The sequence below is a fragment of the Aegilops tauschii genome, chromosome 7 (assembly GCF_002575655.3).
Source record: "Aegilops tauschii subsp. strangulata cultivar AL8/78 chromosome 7, Aet v6.0, whole genome shotgun sequence".
Taxonomy (NCBI): Eukaryota; Viridiplantae; Streptophyta; class Magnoliopsida; order Poales; family Poaceae; genus Aegilops; species Aegilops tauschii.
This window is the reverse complement of record NC_053041.3, coordinates 271,445,356-271,466,226: the sequence shown is the minus strand read 5'-3', so window position 1 is coordinate 271,466,226 and position 20,871 is coordinate 271,445,356. Positions and strand designations below refer to the sequence as shown.

Here is a 20,871-nt window from a genome sequence, read left to right as displayed (position 1 = left end):
TAGTAAATCAAAAACTCGTCTGAAATTCATGAAACTTGGCATGCTATCATGTAGCGGCATCAACATGCCGTGGTACAAATTTTGTCACATTTGGGGCAGGTTTGGGTATAAGCTTCTCACAACAAGTGTGATGGTTTCGGTAGCGAACGTGCCAACTTTGGGGACGAAACGATATCCGTTGCCTCTTATTGCTTTCAAAACTTTTCGAGTGTCAACATAGAACTACAGGAGTGTTGTGCCAATTTTTGTGATTTTTCGGGGTTCGTTTGGACATTTTTATGCATTAAACTGAGTTTTCAATGCATTTATGTGCATAATTCAAATTTGAACTACATGCACCTGCTCCAGTGCATTAAATTGGTTGAAAAATCAAATATGTGTCCTTGTGTGCATGCTTAGGTCCCATGCAAGAAATAGGAATGAATTTGAAACACCAGGGCACCGTTGATTGCCGGCAAAACATTGAGATGCCTGGTTTTTAAATTCTGGTAAATCAAAAACTCGTCTGAAATTCATGAAACTTGGCATGCTATCATGGAGCGGCATCAACATGCCGTGGTACAAATTTTGTCCCATTTGGGGCAGGTTTGGGTATATGCTTCTCACAAACCGGAGCTTCTCACAACAAGCATGATGGTTTTCGGTAGGGAACGTCCCACCTTTGGGGACGAAACGATATCCATTGCCTCTTATTGCTTTCAAATTTTTTTCTCATGTCAACATAGAACAATAGGAGTGTTGTGTGAATTTTTGTGATTTTTCGGGGTTCCTTTGGATATTTTTATGCATTAACTGAGTTCTCAATGCATCTATGTGCATAATTCAAATTTGAACTACATGCACATGCTCCAGTGCATATAAACTGGTTGAAAAATCAAATATGTGTCCTCGGGTGCATGCTTAGGTCCCATGCAAGAAATGGGAATGAATTTCGAACACCGGGGCACCGTTGATTGCCGGCAAAACATTGAGATGCCTGGTTTTTAAATTCTAGTAAATCAAAAATTCGTCTGAAATTCATGAAACTTGGCATGCTACCAAGGAGTGGCATCAACATGCCGTGGTACAAATTTTGTCCCATTTGGGGCAGGTTTGGGTATATGCTTCTCACAAACCGGAGTTTCTCACAACAAGCATGATGGTTTTCGGTAGGGAACGTCCCACCTTTGGGGACGAAACGGTATCCATTGCCTCTTATTGCTTTCAATTTTTTTCTTGTGTCAACATAGAACAACAGGAGTTACGTGCGGCACGATGGAGTTACGCGCTGCAAATTAGAACTGTCATCAGGGCCTGTCGATATTCCTGGCCGTCCGGCTTCCCCTTTAATTTCCGCGGCCATTATAACCTTAGTCTCTTCAACCTTTCGATTGCGCTCCACAACACAACAAGCACACCCACGATGACACATAGAGAGGGGATGTCCGGCGGCGCTCCAATGGAGTTTGGCGAGCATAGAGTGGAGACCCACGCGAGGGAGACGGATCTCTCGGTGGTGTACACCATCGACCCGGCCGTGGTGGACGGCTACATCAACAGCGTTGAGCAGTTTCTTGCTGGAGACAAGTACAAGGTGGTCGGCATCGACCTCCAGTACACCGCCGGTCGTCCCGGCATAGATCAGAAGGTTGTCGTCGCCCAGTTGAGCGTGCGCCATCATGTCCTCATCTACCACTATTGCATGGCCACAGAGCCTTGCGACCGTTTCAACAGGTTTGTCAACAGCACCGACTACAAGTTTGCCACGGCGGATACCAAAGACGATGTAAAAGCGCTCAGTGTTACGGGCTTGGCCTGCAAGAACCTTGTTGAAATCCATGACCACTACATGGTCTGGGGCAGCACGAAGAAGGACTCCCTGGTCGAACTCGCCTCGGCCATCATCGACCCCTACTACGAAAAGATGAAGAAGGATGCCCAGAGAACAAGTCCCGTATCCTGGCACAAGGCCTGGATGCGGCAACTGGATGAACCTCACCTCAGGTTCGCGGCCAAGAGCGTGTACACATGCTACAAGATGCACAGGCGGATCGTTGACATGAGGAAGTGCCTCGTTACCCAAATCGACGAGCCCGGATCGAGCCACAAGAAGAGCAAGCGTCACAAGAAGTAGATGATGATCAGATGATCGTTTATGCTAGTTAATCATGCATGTAATATATAGTTTACTTTATTGGTGTGTGTGGAAATGTCATGTGTGTAGTAGTCACCTATGTAATTATGCATGTAATAGTTCACTTTGGTGTGTGCAAATGCCATGGTTGTAGTAGCCACCTATGTAAGTGGATGTTTAATTTGGTTATGCAAGCATGTCCTTATAAGTGTGTGTATATATATGTTGTTGTTCTGTATGCAATCCCATTGCACAACACACACGTCTTATTAGCAGCAACCGTCTGTATTCTTATCGGTCTTCAGACACATTTCTGATTACAGACCTGTTTGCCGCGTATCACACACATCTTGTTAAGTTGAACCGTTTTTGTTCTCATGTCTCAATGCAAACAATTCATCCTTGTGAACCGCATGCCGTATATCGCACACACCTTTGATCTGGCTGACTGTTTTTTTTGTGTTGCCTAATCACAAACAGTTCATCCGAGTGAACCATATGTTGTGTATCACACACGCCTCCATCTGTCTGCCCGTTTCTTTTCTTCCTCCTCATCGCAAAAGGTTCATTGAACTGAACCTTATGCCCTTCATCGCACACGCAACTAAAACCTGAACCGTGTTTGATGCATCCATCATCGCAAATGTTTTACACATTTCTGACGGTTTTCATACAGCACCGTTTGCGATTATGGCATCGCACACAGTTTCTCGAAGGGTCTCTGATCGTAGTGTCGCGTTAGCAGCATCCTGCAGTAGTGACTCATCCACCAACGCCTCCCAACAGTCAATCCTATCCGCACACCATCTCGGGGGCACCTAATTTAGTCAAGAGAAATTTCAGCGCTACGCCTATGAATCAAATCAAGGAAACTAAGTACAAGGCCTTAAGAATAGGTAATTACCTTCATGTACTTCTCCTTACTCAGAAACTTGCCGCGGCACTTCGTCTTGGACCTCTTAATACCAGTCGAGGCGTAGTAGTCTCGAACAGCCTGCACCCGAGCCTCGTGCCGTAAGTTTTGAAGTAGGCGCTTGCACTCGGCTTCGACAACCATAGCCGCGGCCTCCTCCTCTCCCTCAAGACACCTATAGAAGGTTTGCAATCAAACAAGACAACACTGGTTAGTACAATCACTAGGTACTGTTGCTTTTTAATTCTGTAAAGGAGAAATTACCCAAAACGTCCGGATCACAATGTCGGCCACCGTCTTGCACAAGACACCGTCGACCCTCTCCTCCGGCGGGGCCGAGGCAGCTAAGTACAGCTCCCAGCTGAGTGCTAGCTCTGAAACCTAACCCTCACCGGGCAACGTGGCCCACCCCGGGAATTTCTGCCGGCAAAGCACACCAAGGACCTGGTTGGGCCTGCGGACACAAGGTGTGTGTTTCCAACCCCGACAATATGACAAGGCCAACACATTAGATATTAATTTGAAAAAATGTGAAGGCTGAAGGAAATATGCCCTAGAGGCAATAAGAAAGTTGTTATTTTATATTTCCTTATATCATGATAAATGTTTATTATTCATGCTAGAATTGTATTAACCGGAAACTTGATACATGTGTGGATACATAGACAAAACATAGTGTCCCTAGTAAGCCTCTACTAGACTAGCTCGTTAATCAAAGATGGTTAAGTTTCCTAACCATAGACATGTGTTGTCATTTGATGAACGGGGTCAAATCATTAGGAGAATGATGTGATGGACAAGACCCATCCGTTAGCTTAGCATGTTGACCGTTCAGTTTTATTGCTACTGCTTTCTTCATGTCAAATACATATTCCTTCGACTATGAGATTATGCAACTCCCAGATACCGGAGGAATACCTTGTGTGCTATCAAACGTCACAACATAAATGGGTGATTATAAAGATGCTCTACAGGTATCTCCGAAGGTGTTTGTTGGGTTGGCATAGATCGAGATTAGGATTTGTCACTCCGAGTATCGGAGAGGTATCTCTGGGCCCTCTCGGTAATGCACATCATAATAAGCCTTGCAAGCAATGTGACTAATGAGTTAGTTGTGGGATGATGTATACGAAACGAGTAAAGAGACTTGCCAGTAACGAGATTGAACTAGGTATGAAGATACCGACAACCGAATCTCGGGCAAGTAACATACCGATGACAAAGGGAATAACGTATGTTGTCATTACGATATGACCGATAAAGATCTTCGTAGAATATGTGGGAACCAATATGAGCATCCAGGTTCCGATGTTGGTTATTTACCGGAGAGGTGTCTCGGTCATGTCTACATAGTTCTCGAACCCGTAGGGTCCGCACGCTTAACGTTCGATGACGATTTTGTATTATATGAGTTATGTGATTTGGTGACCGAATGTTGTTCGGAGTCCCGGATGAGATCACGGACATGATGAGGAGTCTCGAAATGGTTGAGAGGTTAAGAATCATATATAGGACGATGATATTCGGACACCGGAAGTGTTGTGGGGGTACCGGGTACTTATCGGGTCATCGGAAGGGGTTCCGGGCACCCCCCCCCCCCCCCGGCAACTACATGGGCCTAATGGGCCAATAAGGGGACAGACCAGCCCCTAAGGGGCTGGTGCGCCCCATGTAGGCCGAATTAGGAGGGGAAAGGAAAGAGGGGAAGAGAGAAAGGAAGGGGAGGGATTCGGCCTCCCCCTTCCTTCCCTCCTCCCTCCTCCTTCCTTCCCACTCCGGTGGATATGGTAAGGGGGGAGGCCGAACTGGGAGGCGCCCAAGTAGGATTCCTCCTACTTGGGGCGCCCCCTTGGCTGCCTCTCCTCCCCTTCAACCTATATATATATATATGTGGGGAGGGCACCGCTAGAACACACAACAACATCTGTTAGCCGTGTGCGGCGCCCCCCTCCACAGTTTACGCCTCCGGTCATATTCACGTAGTGCTTAGGCGAAGCCCTGCGCGGATCACTTCACCATCACCGTCACCACGCCGCCGTCCTGACGAAACTCTCCCTCGACACTTTGCTGGATCAAGAGTTCGAGGGACGTCATCGAGCTGAACAGTGCAGAACTCGGAGGTGCCGTACGTTCGGTGCTTGATCGGTCGGAACGAGAAGAAGTTCAACTACATCAACCACGTTGTCAAATGCTTCCGCTTTCGGTCTACGAGGGTACGTGGACACACTCTCCCCCTCTCGTTGCTATGCATCTCGTAGATAGATCTTGCGTGAGCGTAGGAATTTTTTTGAAATTGCATGCTACGTTTCCCAACAAAGGCAAAATGTTAAAAAAGAGTAAATGCACTTACTTCTCCCCATTAGGCTCAATTAACTACCTCTGCTCGCGGGTCGCCGGCACGGGCGGGAGCTTTGTACCACCACGCTGGTAGACCTTGCCCCCCTCAACCAGCTCGCCCTCGCTATAGCTATCATCAGAAAAGCGGTCCTCGCCACCATCAGCATGGCCACTAGCCTCCGGAGTCACGTGGGACGAAGACTCTTGGATCGGAGTCTCATGGGGCGAAGGCTCGTCGGCCCGAGGCTCGTGGACCGGAGTCTGAGACAGGTCCATGTCAGACAGGTCCACCTCAGACGGAGCAGTCCTATGGTCGGGTGAATCAGCTGGGGGGTGGCGGCGAGGAAGGCGTAGCAGCCTTCCTACCTCTCCCGCTGCCACGTCCACCTCTAGCACCCCTCTTCGTCCTCCCCTGACCTCTCCCGGCCGAAGAAGAAGCGCCCGCCGGTGGTGTCTGCATACTGTCTAGCAGCGCTCTTCGGAGGTGCTGGAGTGGAATGGAAGCACCCCTCCCAGCACGCGCAGAGGAAGGAGGCTCGGAGCGCTCTCGACCCACGCCCACCATCTGTCAACACCTGCAATGACAAAGAGTAAATGAAATTAGTACAACATAACAAAAATTGAATACCTGCCATGAATAATATGTATATAATTTAAGTGTATCATCATCATGAACATAATAAAAAATTGAATACCTGACATTACTAATATTACTCTTCATCGTCTATACATGCTCCGAGATCAATAAATGCATCATCATCACTATCAGTAATGACGTGCTCATCATCATCATCATCAATAAATGCATCAACATGTGGAAGGCCTCCTTTACATAATCGGTCAAGCATTGACAGGTCATCCGCAGCAGTAACCTCCTCTTGTTCCGGCTCAGGGTGAAGTCGGATTCACTGTCGTTGTCTACTTCAATGTTCTGGGGTGAAGTAGAGCGGTTCTTGAAATGTTTTTTGGAAAGACGTGTTTCTTGGAAGAATTATCCGTCATATGTGTATGGGTTAATGTGAGGTTCATAATCCTCTTCATTGGGGGGAGGTGGTCTAACACGTGGCGGCACTTCATAAACGACATCCCAACCATTGGGATTTGGATCACTTTGATAGGCCCACGGTAGATAAAAAAACTTGGGTTGCCTGTTGAGCCGTAATATAGACATGGGAACATTCAAAGGTGCTTTGTTTGATTTCGACTAGCCCTATATTTTCATGAGTCCTTCTAGTCTCCTTCGGCTAGAACCAATAACATTTGAAGACTACGAAGTTTGGTGGGTTTGCACCATAGAATTGAAGTTCATAAATTGCTTCAACTCTTCCATAATATTCGATATCTCCTTCGTCGATAGCAGAGATACAACAATTTGTAGACTTTTGGTCGGCCGTAGATAGCACTTTGCCATGGGTACGAAAGTGATACCCGTTGATGTCGTATTTGTCAAATGAACGGACCTTAAAGTTAAAACCATTAGCGCCTTGTCTCAATTCGGCGTCCATAAACTCTGAATTAGCCTACAAGTTTAATATGAAAGGATTGTTGCATTAGCCACAAATTAGACGAAGAAATGAAATGGTCTAATGGAAATTACCGTTTGTTTGAACCAAGAGATGAAAACGGGATAGCCGCCTCCATGCTTTGCCAAAAGCTCATACTCTTCGACGGAATCCTTTTGGATCACCGCTCCATACGAGAATTTGGCGACGTATCGACTGTATCAAATATCCGGGAATAAGAGTAGTTCAAAGGAATTAGAAGTTGCGAAACAATGTACCGAGAACTTACTCGATGTACGGCCGCACTTCTGTTAGGTTGTTGAAGATATACAATGAAATGTTTTGCCATTCTTCAACATCCAACGATAAGGAATTAGAAGCACCGGCTGGTGCGAGCTTCCCTTTGAATAGGCTGAGGTTGGATCCACCCTTTTTAGGGTCGCCAGCATTGTACCGAGGCTTCGGATTACGCAAATGACGATTTTTGGCTTCGTAGTGTGCTGTCACGAAGTTTGCCGCCTCCTCAGTAATGAATGCCTCGGCCATCGATGCTTCAATTCTACGTTTATTTTTACATTTTGCTCGGAGCGTCTTCTGCATCCTCTCTGTTGCGTAGCACCAACGATTTTGCACGCCCCCCCCCCCAATCTTGCCTCGGTCGGGAGATGCAAAATCAAGTGCTGCGGAAAGATCTTCTCTAACTTGCAGATCAACTCCGGCGCCAACTCTCCCATTTCTTCTAGCAGGCCAAGTGATAGCTCTTTCGCACAAATAACACGGAAGAAATAGCTCAACGCTGCCAGTGCTAGCCATTCATCCTCAGGGATGAAGCCACGCAACATCACCTGCATTACCCGCTCAATCCATATGTGCCAATCATGACTCTTGTGACCAAATATTTTCAATTTTTTCAAGATTCACTCCCCTCTTTAGATTCGTTGCATAGCCATCAAGGAACATCAACTGCATTTTCACCCACAAGATAATTTCCCTCATAGCTGGTCTTCCAAGATTGAACCATGCCTTTGGCTTTGTCCAATTCTGCTTTCCTTTCGGTTTGTAACGTTCTATCACATAGCGCCTGATCGACTCTAGCCTTAGTATTATCCTTTGACTTCCCCTCTATACCGAACAATGTACCAAAAAGTGCCTCGGCGATATTCTTTTCAGTGTGCATCACATCGATGTTGTGTGGGCAAAGGAGGTCTTTGAAGTAAGGCAGATCCCACAAGCATGTCTTGTGAGTCCAGGCGTGTTTCGAACTATACCCCTTGAAATACCCTGGACGCTCTGGATCTAGCTCGAGAGCGTTTAACTGATCCAGGGTCTCTTGGCATGTCAACGTAGGTGGTGCAGAGTTTTTGACAACTCTACCTTTGATGAGGTTCTTCTTGTCTTTCCTGAACTTATGGCGAGGATCCAGGAACTATCTATGCAAGTCGAAGCAAGAAAACTTCTGACCGGCCTACAGCCAACGAAACTCAAGAGCTGCCTTGCATGTGGGGCACAGGAACCTTCCATGCACACACCAGACAACGAATAGCGCATATGCCGGCAAGTCATGCGTCGAGTACATGTACCAGACACTCATTATGAAGTTCTGTTTGCTAAAGGCGTCGTATGTCTTGAACCCATTATCCCAAGCTTCTTGCAATTTGTCCTTAAGCGGCTGCATGTACACATTCATATTCTTCATCGGATAGTTGGGCCCTGGAATTATCAACGTCAGGAAAATGTTCTTTCTTTGCATAATCTGTCCGGGGGGGATATTGAGTGGAATGACAAATACGGGCCAACAACTGTATTGGGTTGCCGTCAGACCAAACACACTGAACCCATCCGTGATGATGGCGACTCGAGGATGCCTTGGATCTGTTGCTTTTTCCGCATGTGATGCATCGAAGCGCTTCCATCCTTCACCATCCGATGTGTGCACCATCATCAGATTCCCATCTGCATCTAGTTGGGTTCTTTTGCCCGTTTTGTGCCATGTCATCTGTCTGGCCGTCTCTTCGACCATGAAAAGACGTTGAAGTCTTGGTACGATTGGCATATACCGAAGAACATTAACCGGGATTTTGGTCTGCGTGTTCTCACCCATACCGTTGTCTACCACAACATACCTGGATGACTTGCAAATGGGCCGATAGTTCAAGTCCGCATACTGAAGCCTAAATAAGGCACATCCTTTCTCACAGGCATGTATCTTCTCATAGGGCATCTTAAGAGCACGGAGGATTTTGTCTGACTGGTACAGGTTTGCAGGTAGTACATGGCCTTTGGGTAGAAAACGTCCAAATAATGTCATCATCGCGTCATAGCATTCTCTGCCCAAGTTGAATTGAGCCTTCAGAGCCATTATTTGTGAGATGGCATCCAGCTCACAAAGCTCAGTGTGCTCGTGGAGAGGACGTTTTGAAGACTCCAACATTTCATTGAAGGCCTTTCCAGATTCCTCCATCTCATCGTCCGAGTCCGGAGCATCATCAAAGTTTTGCACTATGTCTTCCATCCCGGTACCATGCTCGTCGGTGCAACGACGAACCACCTCGGCTCTGACACGTTGGGCAGACTCACCATGAAATGTCCAGACCGTATAAGCAGGCGTAAAACCAAACTTCTGCAGGTGTTTACTCATTTCAAGCTCGTTCCTCCTAGTTGTCGCACCGAACACAGGGGCACCAGGTTTTTCTCTGGCCATTTGCAAATGCGGCTCTCACAAACCCCTTGGTTTTTGTTAACCATTCATCGGTCATGTCTTCCTGACTAGTGTGACCGGTGTACATTCACGCACGATCACTCATCTTGCCTAGCTACTGGACACACAAGAAATATATACATAATTCAGCAAACCATATTCATCATTTAATGGAGTTTGTCAGTTTTATTACGTCCATGCAACCTAGACGCTAATAGGTAAAGATAGGTCCTAATCCCACCCGAGTATGTGTAGATTGGGTTCATTTTCCCATTCTCTGCTCCGGATTCGACGCAAAATTTTGGTAGCACCTCCCCGCTGTTCTCCTGATACACGTCTCGGAAATAAGTAGAGAGGATGTGTACCCGGAGAACAACAGGGAGGCACTGACGAAATTCTGCATCAGATCCGGAGCAGAGCATATGGGAAAACGAACCCAATCTACACATAATCGGGCTGTCCATGGATAACATTGGACAATTCGAAAGAATCATGGTTATAAATATGTAAATGCATGCATATTTATAGATGTTACCCTTTTGAACGGGAGACGCATAGTGGTCACGCATACTGATGATTGAAGACACCTATAACTAGCAAGTTTCATCGGCACGAAGACCGGAATAGAGCAAATAAAGGGGGAGGAGGAGATGTCATTTGTGCTCACCCACGAACACAAGGGCGGAGCTCGTCGAACACACGGGGAGGTCGTCGAACACCAGACCCTCGCAACGACGAAACAACTGCACATTTAAATCCACCCGATCAACACAAATATGTTGTTTTTATAACAAAATCGAAAATATATGACATAACTCATAATTCACAAATATATGACCCCGTCGGCCTCTGGAAGGCCGAAGAGCACCTTTTCGGTCAATAGGAGGCCGAAGAGGTGTCGGGGGTGTCGTGTCTGGGTGTCGTGGTGTCGGGGTGTCGTGGTGTGGGGGTGTCGGGGTGTCGTCTCGTGTCGGGGTGTCGTGTCGGGGTCGGGGTGTCGTGTCTGGGTGTCGTGCTATAGGGGTGTCGGGGTGTCGGGCTGTCGGGGTGTCGTGTCGGGGTCGGGATGTCGTGTCTGGGTCGGGGTGTTGTGTCGGGGGGTCGGGGTGTCGTTTTCTTCCTCCTCCTCCTCCTCTTCTTCTTCTTCTTCTTCTTCTTCTTCTTCTTCTTCTTCTTCTGCTTCTTCTTCTTCTTCTTCTTCTTCTTCTTCTTCTTCTTCTTTCCTTCTCCTCCTCCTCCTCCTCTTCTTCTTCTTCTTCTTCTTCTTCTTCTTGTTCTTCTTATTCTTCTTTTTTTCTTCCTTCTTTTCCTTTTTCCTCTTTTCTTCTCATCTTCTGCTCTTTTTCTTCTTCTTCTTCTGCTCCTCCTCCTCCTCTTCTTCTTCTTCTTCTTCTTCTTCTTCTTCTTCTTCTTCTCCCCCCTTCTACTTATTCTACTTTTCTTCTTCTTCTTTCATCTTTTTACTTCCTTTAATTATGACCATTTAACTAAAACCTAGCACTAATCTAATCTAATCTAGCACTAAAACCTACAACTAACTATATCTAATATCTAAAACAGGAGAAAAAATACAGAAAAAGGGTGTGGCAGTGGGGCTCACCGTGGGTTGGTCGGCCACGGGGCGAAGCCAGGGATGGCAGGGCGGCGCTCCTCGGGGGGCGGCTGGGGCGGCGACGGCGCAGCGCTCCTCGGGGGACGGCAAGGGCGGCGACGGGGCGGCGCTCCTCGGGGGACGGCAAGGGCGGCGACGGGGCGGCGCTCCTCGGGGGGCGGCTGGGCGACCGACCAGCGACTGCGGCGGGGAGGCGGCGTGGGGGAGGCTCGGGAGGGGGCGGTGCGGCAGCGACGGGGCGGGGCGGCGGGGAGGGGCGGCTACGGGGCGGGAAGGGTGCGGCGAGGCGGCGGCAACGGGGCGGAGTGGCAGGCAGGGGGCGAAGACGGGGCGGCGGCGGCGGGCTGTGAGAGAGAGGGGGGCGGGGGGTAGTGGCGGTCTTGGGCACGGGGGTAGCCGTTAAGCAAACCCCCTCTTTGCCGTCTGCTGGCAGACGACAAAGAGGGTGCCCGTTAGCTAGTCAACGGCGTGCCCTGGTGGGCCCCCCTACCCTCTTTGCCGTCTGCCTAGCCTTTCTGTGCCGTCTGCTAGAGGCAGCAGGCAGCAAAGAGGTGACCTAGCCAACGCCGTGCCCCCGTGGGGCTCACCAGGCTCTTTGCTTTCTGCCATTTGCCTTTTTGCCGTTTGCTGGCGGACGGCAAAGAACCAGGAAAATTTTATTTATGCAAATTCCAAAAACATGCAAGAAACATAAAGTGGCACTGGGCAATGGATTAACAGGTTAGTCCAATATAATTGAAAAAAAGGCAAAGTGAGGCAATAAGAACATAAATACAGCATGAAACAAGTAAAAATATAGATATGTTTGACACGTATAAAAGACCAAGAGTCAAATACTCCACGAGTGCCTAAACTTGTTCGATGTGGTCACTTTGGTGCCTAAACTTATAAAATACACGGTGCCGTAACTTGTCTGAGCGTTCAAATACGATGCCTCCATCCGTATCCGGGCATATGCACTACCCACATGGCATGCCAACGTGGCATCAGCCCACATGTTAATGGGAGTGATGAGAGGAGTGTGTTGGTTGTTTTACAGAAAACTCCTTGTACTTTATATAATTTTCACAAAAGCTCCTGACATTTTATTTAAATACGTCAAACTACATTGATCCCACCTGTCAAATCTATGTCTTGCCTACAGGATTCGAACACATGTGCTAATCACTACGCCTAGAATAGTTGACTGTGCAATATCCTAATACACTTCTATTTATCAAGAAACCGGCCGAAATAATAAAGAGAAACAAAAAAGAAAAAGTTGATTCATGGGAAGTTGAAAAAAATATTAAGAAATTCTCACGTTTGAAGAAAAGAATTATTCAACATATTATCTGCCATGAACTTAAAAAGGTGTTAGTGCATTAAGAAATTATAGACGTGTCTTTAAAAAATGTCTGTCATGAATTCAAAAAATTACAACATCTATTTCATAAAATGTTCAATATGTATTAAAAGTTAGTGTAAAATTATTCTTACATTTCTACTAACACGTCTAACATGTGTTAACACATTTATAGAATTTATTGTTTCTACACAATGATTTTTAATACATGTTGAACAATTTTCAGAATACAATGATTTTTAATACTTATTTTTACATTGTTGTTGATTTTTAATAATTATGTATTCTAAAAATAAAACAAAGATACAAAATAATTCTGCGTGCTTGTGGTCCTGAATGAAGATGCAAAACAAATTTGATATATTTTATAATATACATTGAACTGTATAAATCAACATAAATTTTAAAAAAAGTTCATGGTTAAATCTTTGAACTACAAATAATAAAAATTTAAATAGACAATAATCACATGTTGATAATTATTATATTTTAACATTAGAATATTTTATATCATATAAACCAAACAGTAACTTAAAAACATAATAGAAATTGCAGAGTGATAGATAGACTTTCCAGCTAACAGCTGTACACAAAGTACTATTAATTTTGGTGGCTAGCGTGCGTACTAGCTATTTAACGTGGATGTCCCAGGGTCGAAACCAATTTAAAGACGCAGTTTATTATTGTCATGTTATTAGCATATACAAAGCAAGGGCTTATTTGTGACTTTAATTAAATTTTAGGGGATTTTCTGGAAAAAAACTCGTACGCATTTCACCCAGCGCAGGCATCGCTCACACCCATTGACATGTGGGTCAGCCACCAGCTATCACTCCACGTGGACATCACATACGGTAGCATACATGCGGAGGCACCGTATATGCACCGTGCGACAAGTTATAGCACCGTTTTTATGTATTTTACAAGTTTAGGCACTAAATTGACCGCAACGGACAAGTTAAGACACACGTGGTGTATTTAACTCAAAGACCACCAACAAAGCGCTTCAGAAAAGAGGCAGGTGCCTTCAGACTTTTTTATGTGCATATGTCTGTTTCCATGTCCCAACAATAGCTTCCTAGACTTTTTTGTGAAAAGGTATGAATTTGTTATAAAAGTTTACCAGAAGAACAAAGCACCTCAAACATAATAAAAAATACATCAAAGTCACTGGACCGCCGTATGACCACTACCGCCGCCAATGAGCTGTCGACACGTTGTTGTCGCCGCTTCCCTACCAGAGCTGGCTTAACCTTGTCGATGACAGCCGGGAAATCTTCATGCACATGCCCCCAAGGACCAGCGCTCTTAAGCCACAGTCATCGCCATTGAACCCTTAAACAGATTTGAGGCAGCTGACACCAAATCTCGCCATCGCACACACACGACGGAAAATCCTAACCTCACAGTCTCTAGGGGGCTGTTTGGTTTCATGCCCTCAGCTGCCCCACCAATAAATTGGTCGTTTACCAGGTCTTGGGTGGTGTTTGGATGGTCGCCAAAAAATTGGTCCGCCCAGCCCACCGCAGCCAATCCAGTTCACATTCACGCCAATTTGCTGGCGAAGCTGGGGCGACAAAATCGACCGCCAAATAAGTGCCGTGTCCACGTTTGGTAGGGTTGCCTTTGGCTAAAACCAAACAGCCCCTAGGAGACGGCAAGAATCTATGCGGTTGCTTCGTCGACTATGTCCGGACGGACAAATTCAAGGAGGTTTGAAACTCGGAAGACAAACTCGAAGAAGAAGTGCTAGGTGTGGATTATAAAAACCTAACCTAAACTAGTAGGCTGCGAGCAGAGGCACCATGATTTCGCTCTCCCCACCGCCAGATGTCAGAGCGGTAGGCAAAGGGGAAGTGAATCCACAGGCTCGCCAACAAACCTTGGAGGGGATGTGTTTGCCATAGCCGCCGATGGGGGGAGGAAAGGAAATGTTTTGCTGCAGTTTCCTAATTTGTGCTTTTAGTTTCTTAGCCATATTAACAGTAACGCGGTGACAAAAGATTAAAAGTAGAAAAGATGTTACACAAAGGCTCAAGTTATACCATAGCTGTACAAAAGTCATGATTACAACTGAATCATATGTATATATAGGAATAAATAAAATGTGAATTTCGACAGTGGTTGAAAAATCAGAGTCTGCAAGCGGTGCCAGGACCTTTGTCTACGCTAAAAAGGTCAATCCCCGGATAACTTGGGCACAAAGCTGTAGCAGAGCCCCACAATGAACAAGCAAACATGTATCAGGATCATGCATTGGCTAGAGAAGACCGAGTTCATACTTCCTACACTGACAATTGTAGGGTTTTCATGAATGATAAAAGATCTCTATTCCGATACCGATCAGCGCCTTGTGTCTCTCCTTGTCTCTGATGCTTTCTTCTTTCCGGCGATAACACCGGTGACCATTCACTTGTCTAAAGAACCATCTTCCTCCGGTCGGCATCGGTATGACGATTGACGAAGAGGAGGAGCAGAAGATCATCAAATCTTGAGAGATTGGTTTGATAAGAGCAGTGGCAATCTGATCATCAGAGGTCATCTTAGGACAAGCTTTCACATCGGCTGCTTAAATCCCAGTGACGATCCCGAAACCCAACAGAGGGAGAAAGACAGTGCAATTTGAATCTGTGATACTGCTGCTATGTGCACCTTTGCTGCTCATCCAAACCACAGGGTCGGTTGCTTCTCACTGTACAAGCAATGTCTGAAAATGCCACTAGGAAACTCTGTCGGTCTCCTGGGCAGGTCGAGTTCTCTCTTCTTCGCAACGAAGATGGAGATCCTTGTACGCATTTGCGCAGGCGGCGGCGAAGCTCTCCATCGCTTCGAAAAACTTGTTCATGCATGATTGCAGACCCACTTCAGAGGGCGGATCACCATCCTGCACAGCCTGCGCAGATAAGGACACGCCGCCCTGATTCGAAACAAGCACGAGCTTCTTATTCTGTGCTTCGAGGGCCTTGCGCATCGACACTTGATCCCTCTCCATCACTCTAAGCTCCCTGTCCATTTCTCTGTTGGCCATCATGCCCTGCCTCCACTCTAACCTCTGCTTCTCCCACAGGTGCAGAACCTGGGAGGCAAAAGCCTGCATGGCGTCTACCACCCCCGTCTCCGGTATCCTCGCGATTCCGGTCGCCCAGTTATTACAGATGATGAAGATGGGGGGTGCTCCCAGGCGCCCCGGAGAGAACGGGGGAGTGCCGTCATCGGTCACTTCAGGCACATAGTCAATCCCCTTCTTCAGCCAGTCGTTTATAGTGCCAATGTAGCTCGTTTGCGCGTTAACCCATGCGGCGAAACTGGCAACCAGATCCAGCAACTCAAGCTCCAGGTGCTTGATTAGGTCGATATGAGCTTCACTGAATCTTGCAGCTGCGACGGTAGAGTCGATGCTTTTAGCTTGGGACAAGGCGTGGCACTGGATTTTATGGCATTCTGACATGGCATGCCACATTTGCATCAACCTGAAAATGCATGAGAGTTAACATGCAGACAAAAAGTGACACAAGGTGCCAACATAGAGATGCATGACAGTGTTAAGCTTCATGCACTAGCCAACGCAACTAAAAGTCCGAAATGATGGAAAGGGCTAGACAATCCACATATACACTTCAACAGACAGCACCTTCTGTGTCTTAAAAGTACTTAATACTGAAAACAACTTGAACGCCAATACATCTTCCGGGTCAAACACTAGTCGGGTCTTGAAATCATCTCATTGGATCCGACAACTTACCAGGATTCCTAAAACTTTACTACTCCCTCTGTAAACTAATATAAGAGTGTTTAGATCACTACTTTAGTAATCTATAAACGCTCTTATATTAGTTTACGGAGGGAGTAACAAACTGCGGTGCCTCATCAGAGGAAATAATCTGGCTATTGCTAGTGACATGTTTGAAGCCACAGAACCAGAAAGATAATTGTGTGATTAATTTAATGACTTCCCATTTATGATTGTTCGTGGATGCCCGGAATGAAAAATATTTTGTATACCAATAAGTGTGTGTTAACTGTGTACTAGAGAATGATCTAACATCTCGGTTGCCTGCTGACCCAACGCTACTATTGATCCACTCAATTCATTTTGAAAAAATGTATGCATTGTGAGCATTCATCTGAAAATTATTGTTATTTTCGAAAAGAGATGCATGCTACATACCCTTGAATCAGCTCATTTGTTTGCGGCCACAATTCTTCATCTCTCAGCTTATTGATCTTCTTTGAGATAGTGTTGACAACCTGAATGGCAACACTTATTTTTGTCGATAGCTTCCTGGTATAAGTTTCAATTGCCTCAAGTTTATGAGCCTCAGCACCTCTCTCATAAAGGACTTTTAGTTCCTCACATTTTTTATCATACAGCACCCTCATCTTCTCCTCACTCTATATGATAAACAAAAGTACATGAGTATAGCCAACACAAGACAAAAAAAGATAGAGAGAAATCAAGTACTTTTAAGTTTTAAATATGAATAAATAAATCCAATTAAGTAAAATACTTGTACTTATACATGACAAGGAAAGCAAAGGAACAGTGAAGCCAAAGCATTTGAAATATAAACCCCTCTAGCATAAATAAAACAATAAAAACGATGATTCCTTCAGAAGGCAGCTATCTGAATGGTACTGTTCACTAGCTTCAGAAGGAGTAAAAATGAAAGGGTTGCGTAAATCGTTGAAACAGAAAAATGAGCAACCTACAACTACTAGGAAACTTTATATAAAGCTAAAATGGAGTTATTCATAGCATAAAACTCCCAATTGTCTATAATTGAGTACCGGCAATATTTGCGAGCATACTCGACAGCTAGTAGCTGACATTCAAGTTTGTTAAACATAGTACTATGTTCAACATCACGCACATAAAGACAAAATTGTACACGGATAATATCATTCAGCTAAAAACTAAAAAAAAAGGTAGTAAAGCATGCTCAGAACCTTGAGTTCTTCAAGAAGCTTCTCCTCCCACATGTAGAGCTTCTGCAATGTCGAAGAAAGGTTGCCATGTTCTGTAGCTTTGTCCTCCACAAACTGCAGGAACTCCTCGCCGACTGAAGGCCGGCCACAGATTATCATCGATGAGGATACTACAGACAGAAGCAATTGAGTTAGCCAAAATTCCTATTTTCATCAGATGGCCACGAAAAGATTGAAACTCTGGAGAATGCTTCATAATCATAGATAAACCTTTCAGTCCTGAGGTCTTGTGGTGGTAAGGCATCTTCCCAACCTCGAGCACCTTGGATACATTGGCTGCAGAGTTTGCGGCATGCTCGAACTGCGACCTGATCTCCCGTGCCACCTCAATGTCATCGTTGTAGGCCTTCCCGGGAACCGCAGCGGCATCTGAATGTTCTTCCACCACACTCTTCTCCACTACATGGACATGATGAACCATGCTGCTTGCCTCCGACGACTTGGACTCCCGGTGCGGCTCCTCGCCGGCACTGCTCCTCCCTTCGTCCTTGGCGAGCCCAGCTCTGTCGGCTTCACTGTCGTGGTTGCCATTGGTGCGTGCTTCCTCCTTGACGACCTCTTCTTCCACTTCCGCGTTCTCCAATTCCAGAATTTCGCCCCCCTCCTGCGCGACCTTGGAGGTCCGCCTGGGGGTATGGGCCGCCACGGCAGCCGGCTCCTCTTGGTAGTAAGTTTCAACTGACTGAAACGGGTTAAAGAAGTCCCAGCTTGACACCTGCGGTGGCGACGGCGCAGCCCCATCGACGGAGGAGGCTGCCGTCTCATGGAAGCCGCCGTCGTTGGGGTACCTGTACTGATAGCTGCCGTAGTAAGATCCGGGTCCGGGCAGCGGTGGGCCGGAGGCACCATTGCCCGGGTAGTAATGGACGGTGGCATTGGTGGCTTGGGTGCGGTGCTCGTATGACACAGACGGCGGCGGCGGCTGGCTGCGGGCATAGCTGATGTTGAAGAAACCATGTCCATAGCCGTCGATGTCGGGCCCGTACCCATACGCGTGGCCGGGGACGTAGCTGTAGAGCGGCGGAGCGTATCTGGAAACGAAAGGCGGAGCCACCTGCTGCGGTGGCGGTGGCGGTGCCGGTGTCGCGGACGGGAGGGGCTCGAGGCGGGGGACATGCGGGTCGGCCTCGTCGTCGTCGTCGTCGTCCGACGGGAAGCTGATGTGCGCGCCGTCGGAGCCGCCTTCGTCGTCCGAGTGGAAGCATATGTGGCCGGCGTCGTCATCGGCCTTGTTGTCGGGCGCGTCGGCGGCGGGGAGCGGGTCCCCCTTCCGGCGCTCGGGGAGGCGCAGCGGCAGCGCGGGGGGCTCGGGCGGCGGCCGCGGCAGTAGGATGAAGTCGTGCAGCGCGGCGCCGGCGGCCTTGAGCGAGGCGGCGTAGGCGCGGTGGGCGTCGGCGAGCGCGTAGCGGTGGCGAATGGCTTCGGCCAGCAGCGCGGAGCGGTCGCGGCAGAGCGCGACCGCCGCGTCCTGATCCCGACGGGGCGGCTTGGAGTGGCCGCACCCCATGGCACCCAGCCAGGGAAGCCAGGAAGCAGCAGCAGCAGCAGAGGGAGCGCAAAACAGGTTGGAAAGTTAACGTTGGTAATTAGGGATGGGATGCCGCAGGTGGGGTGGGATAGGATTCGGCGACTGCTGCAGATCTAGAGCAGGGAGGCTGCTCCTTTTGGGCAGTTGGCGAGCGTGCGCGAGGGGTGCCCCGCCGTCGACGCGGAGGCCCCTTCCGCAGCCCAGTCCAGTCGAGTCGAGTCCAGTGGGTGGCAATGAGGCGGAAGAGCCGGAGTGGGGGACAGGACACCCGCGCCGTACGTGGCGGCGTGGAGGGCTTTTCGGCTTTGCTCCGGTGGCGGTGGGACAGCCACAGCCAGGCCACTCACGGGGCACGGGCTCACGTCGAGCAAACCTGCTCGAGTTTTGGAAGGATCCATGCATAGTATGAATCCATCATCGATTCATCATCATGCACGGTGCGTTGTGATTTCGTCATGACTTCGCTGGGAGAAAAAGGAAAAGTTGGCTACTTTTGTGTTTGTCAATCTTGTAGCCCCCGACGGGACAAGCGCTGCATGCCAAGATTCCACGTCAAAAGTGTTTTTTTCTACGTGTACATTGTATCGCACTTTTGGCCTTTTTGCACGTGACACGAGTACCACACCATGTACTGGCCGGCCACTGGCATTCGCATGCGCAAAACTACAAAATGCCACCTCTCTCCCAAAAGAAACCCAATTTAGCTAAATTTCAGTCAGCTGAATTTTTGTTTTGTGGTCAATCGATTTTCTGGCCCTTGGATTGTGCTTTAAGATTTGTGTAGTTTTTCTTTTTTCTGTCATGTTTTGCTGGTGGTATTGGGCTGTTTGGATTCGATTGACACCTATTTTGCGTCAATCGATTTTGCTCTTGGGCTGAATTTTGGTGTGTGCATGCTTTTTTCCCATGTGTTTGTTTTTGTTTTCTGCATGTGCAGACTTTTTTTAATTTTTCAGTTCAATTTTTTTTCTTTATGTAAATTTTCGGATGTCGAGTGCGTGAAAATGTATACATGCAAGTACTACATGTACAAATTACATTACAGTACGGAAACTTCACTCTTATATATTTATCTACCTATTATAAAAAGTGCATTTTGTGCTAATTGTGTGGGAAATTTTGTTTTTTTTTTCTTTATTCTTTAAGGGTAATACAATGCTAATTGTTTTGTGCTATTTTTCTGTTAATTAAATACATTTTGCTATCCTTATGTGTATGTATGCATGAAAGTACTATAAAATATGTTTGTAAATTATAGTAGACTACTAAAATTGCATTATTATATGTGTATTCGCTGGATATTATAAAAAGTGCAATTTCATTGCAAAGTTGCGTGCAACTTTTTTCTTTATTTCTTTCTTCTTAACAGTAATTTCAATGTCGTTAATTTATTCCCTCTAAGAAAACTTTATTAGTTTTATTATGTTTAGTTTTTAATTCATTTACTATTTTTAAGGAAGATACCAATTCACTATTATATGTTTATTCTTAGATAACTAAAAAACTGCAATTTATGTGTAAATTGTGTGCAAATTGCATCATTATTATTTTTGAATTCCTTTCTTCTTAAAGGGTGGTACCAATGCCACTATACTTCATTTCTTATTAGAAAAGATTTACTTTTATTTTTGTGTTTGTAAGTAAGTATACACGCAAGTATGATACACCATGTGTGTAAATTATAGTAGAGAGCAAAAATTGTACTGTATATGCTTATTTTTGGCATATTAGAAAAGTGCAATTTCAGGGCATACTTGTGTGCAAGTTATTTTTTAATTTTCTTTCTTCTTAAAGGGTTTCATTCTTACATAGAAAACTTCATTATTCTGTTTTAGTT

At 46.4% G+C, this 20,871-nt stretch overlaps 1 protein-coding gene across 1 annotated transcript; it reads right to left on the bottom strand.

Annotated features, from left to right (window-relative positions):
• Nucleotides 1–14,524: 14,524 nt before the first annotated feature.
• LOC109740615 (uncharacterized) lies at nt 14,525–19,246 on the bottom strand. The gene is made up of 4 exons (XM_020299673.4): nt 17,717–19,246; nt 17,468–17,616; nt 16,689–16,912; nt 14,525–15,990 (listed from the first exon to the last, which is right to left on the bottom strand). Exons 1-4 carry the CDS (start codon nt 19,011–19,013, stop codon nt 15,240–15,242), a joined length of 2,421 nt encoding a protein of 806 aa, XP_020155262.1. The 5' UTR covers nt 19,014–19,246; the 3' UTR covers nt 14,525–15,239.
• Between the last annotated feature and the right edge of the window lie 1,625 nt (nt 19,247–20,871).

Excerpts from the sequence above, each read along its gene's own strand:
- LOC109740615 (XM_020299673.4), bottom strand. The coding sequence starts at position 19,013 with ATGGGGTGCGGCCACTCCAAGCCGCCCCGTCGGGATCAGGACGCGGCG. Across the intron at positions 17,617-17,716 it reads CAAGACCTCAGGACTGAAAG|TATCCTCATCGATGATAATC; the intron begins GTTTATCTATGA and ends TTCTGTCTGTAG. Across the intron at positions 16,913-17,467 it reads AGCTTCTTGAAGAACTCAAG|AGTGAGGAGAAGATGAGGGT; the intron begins GTTCTGAGCATG and ends TTTATCATATAG.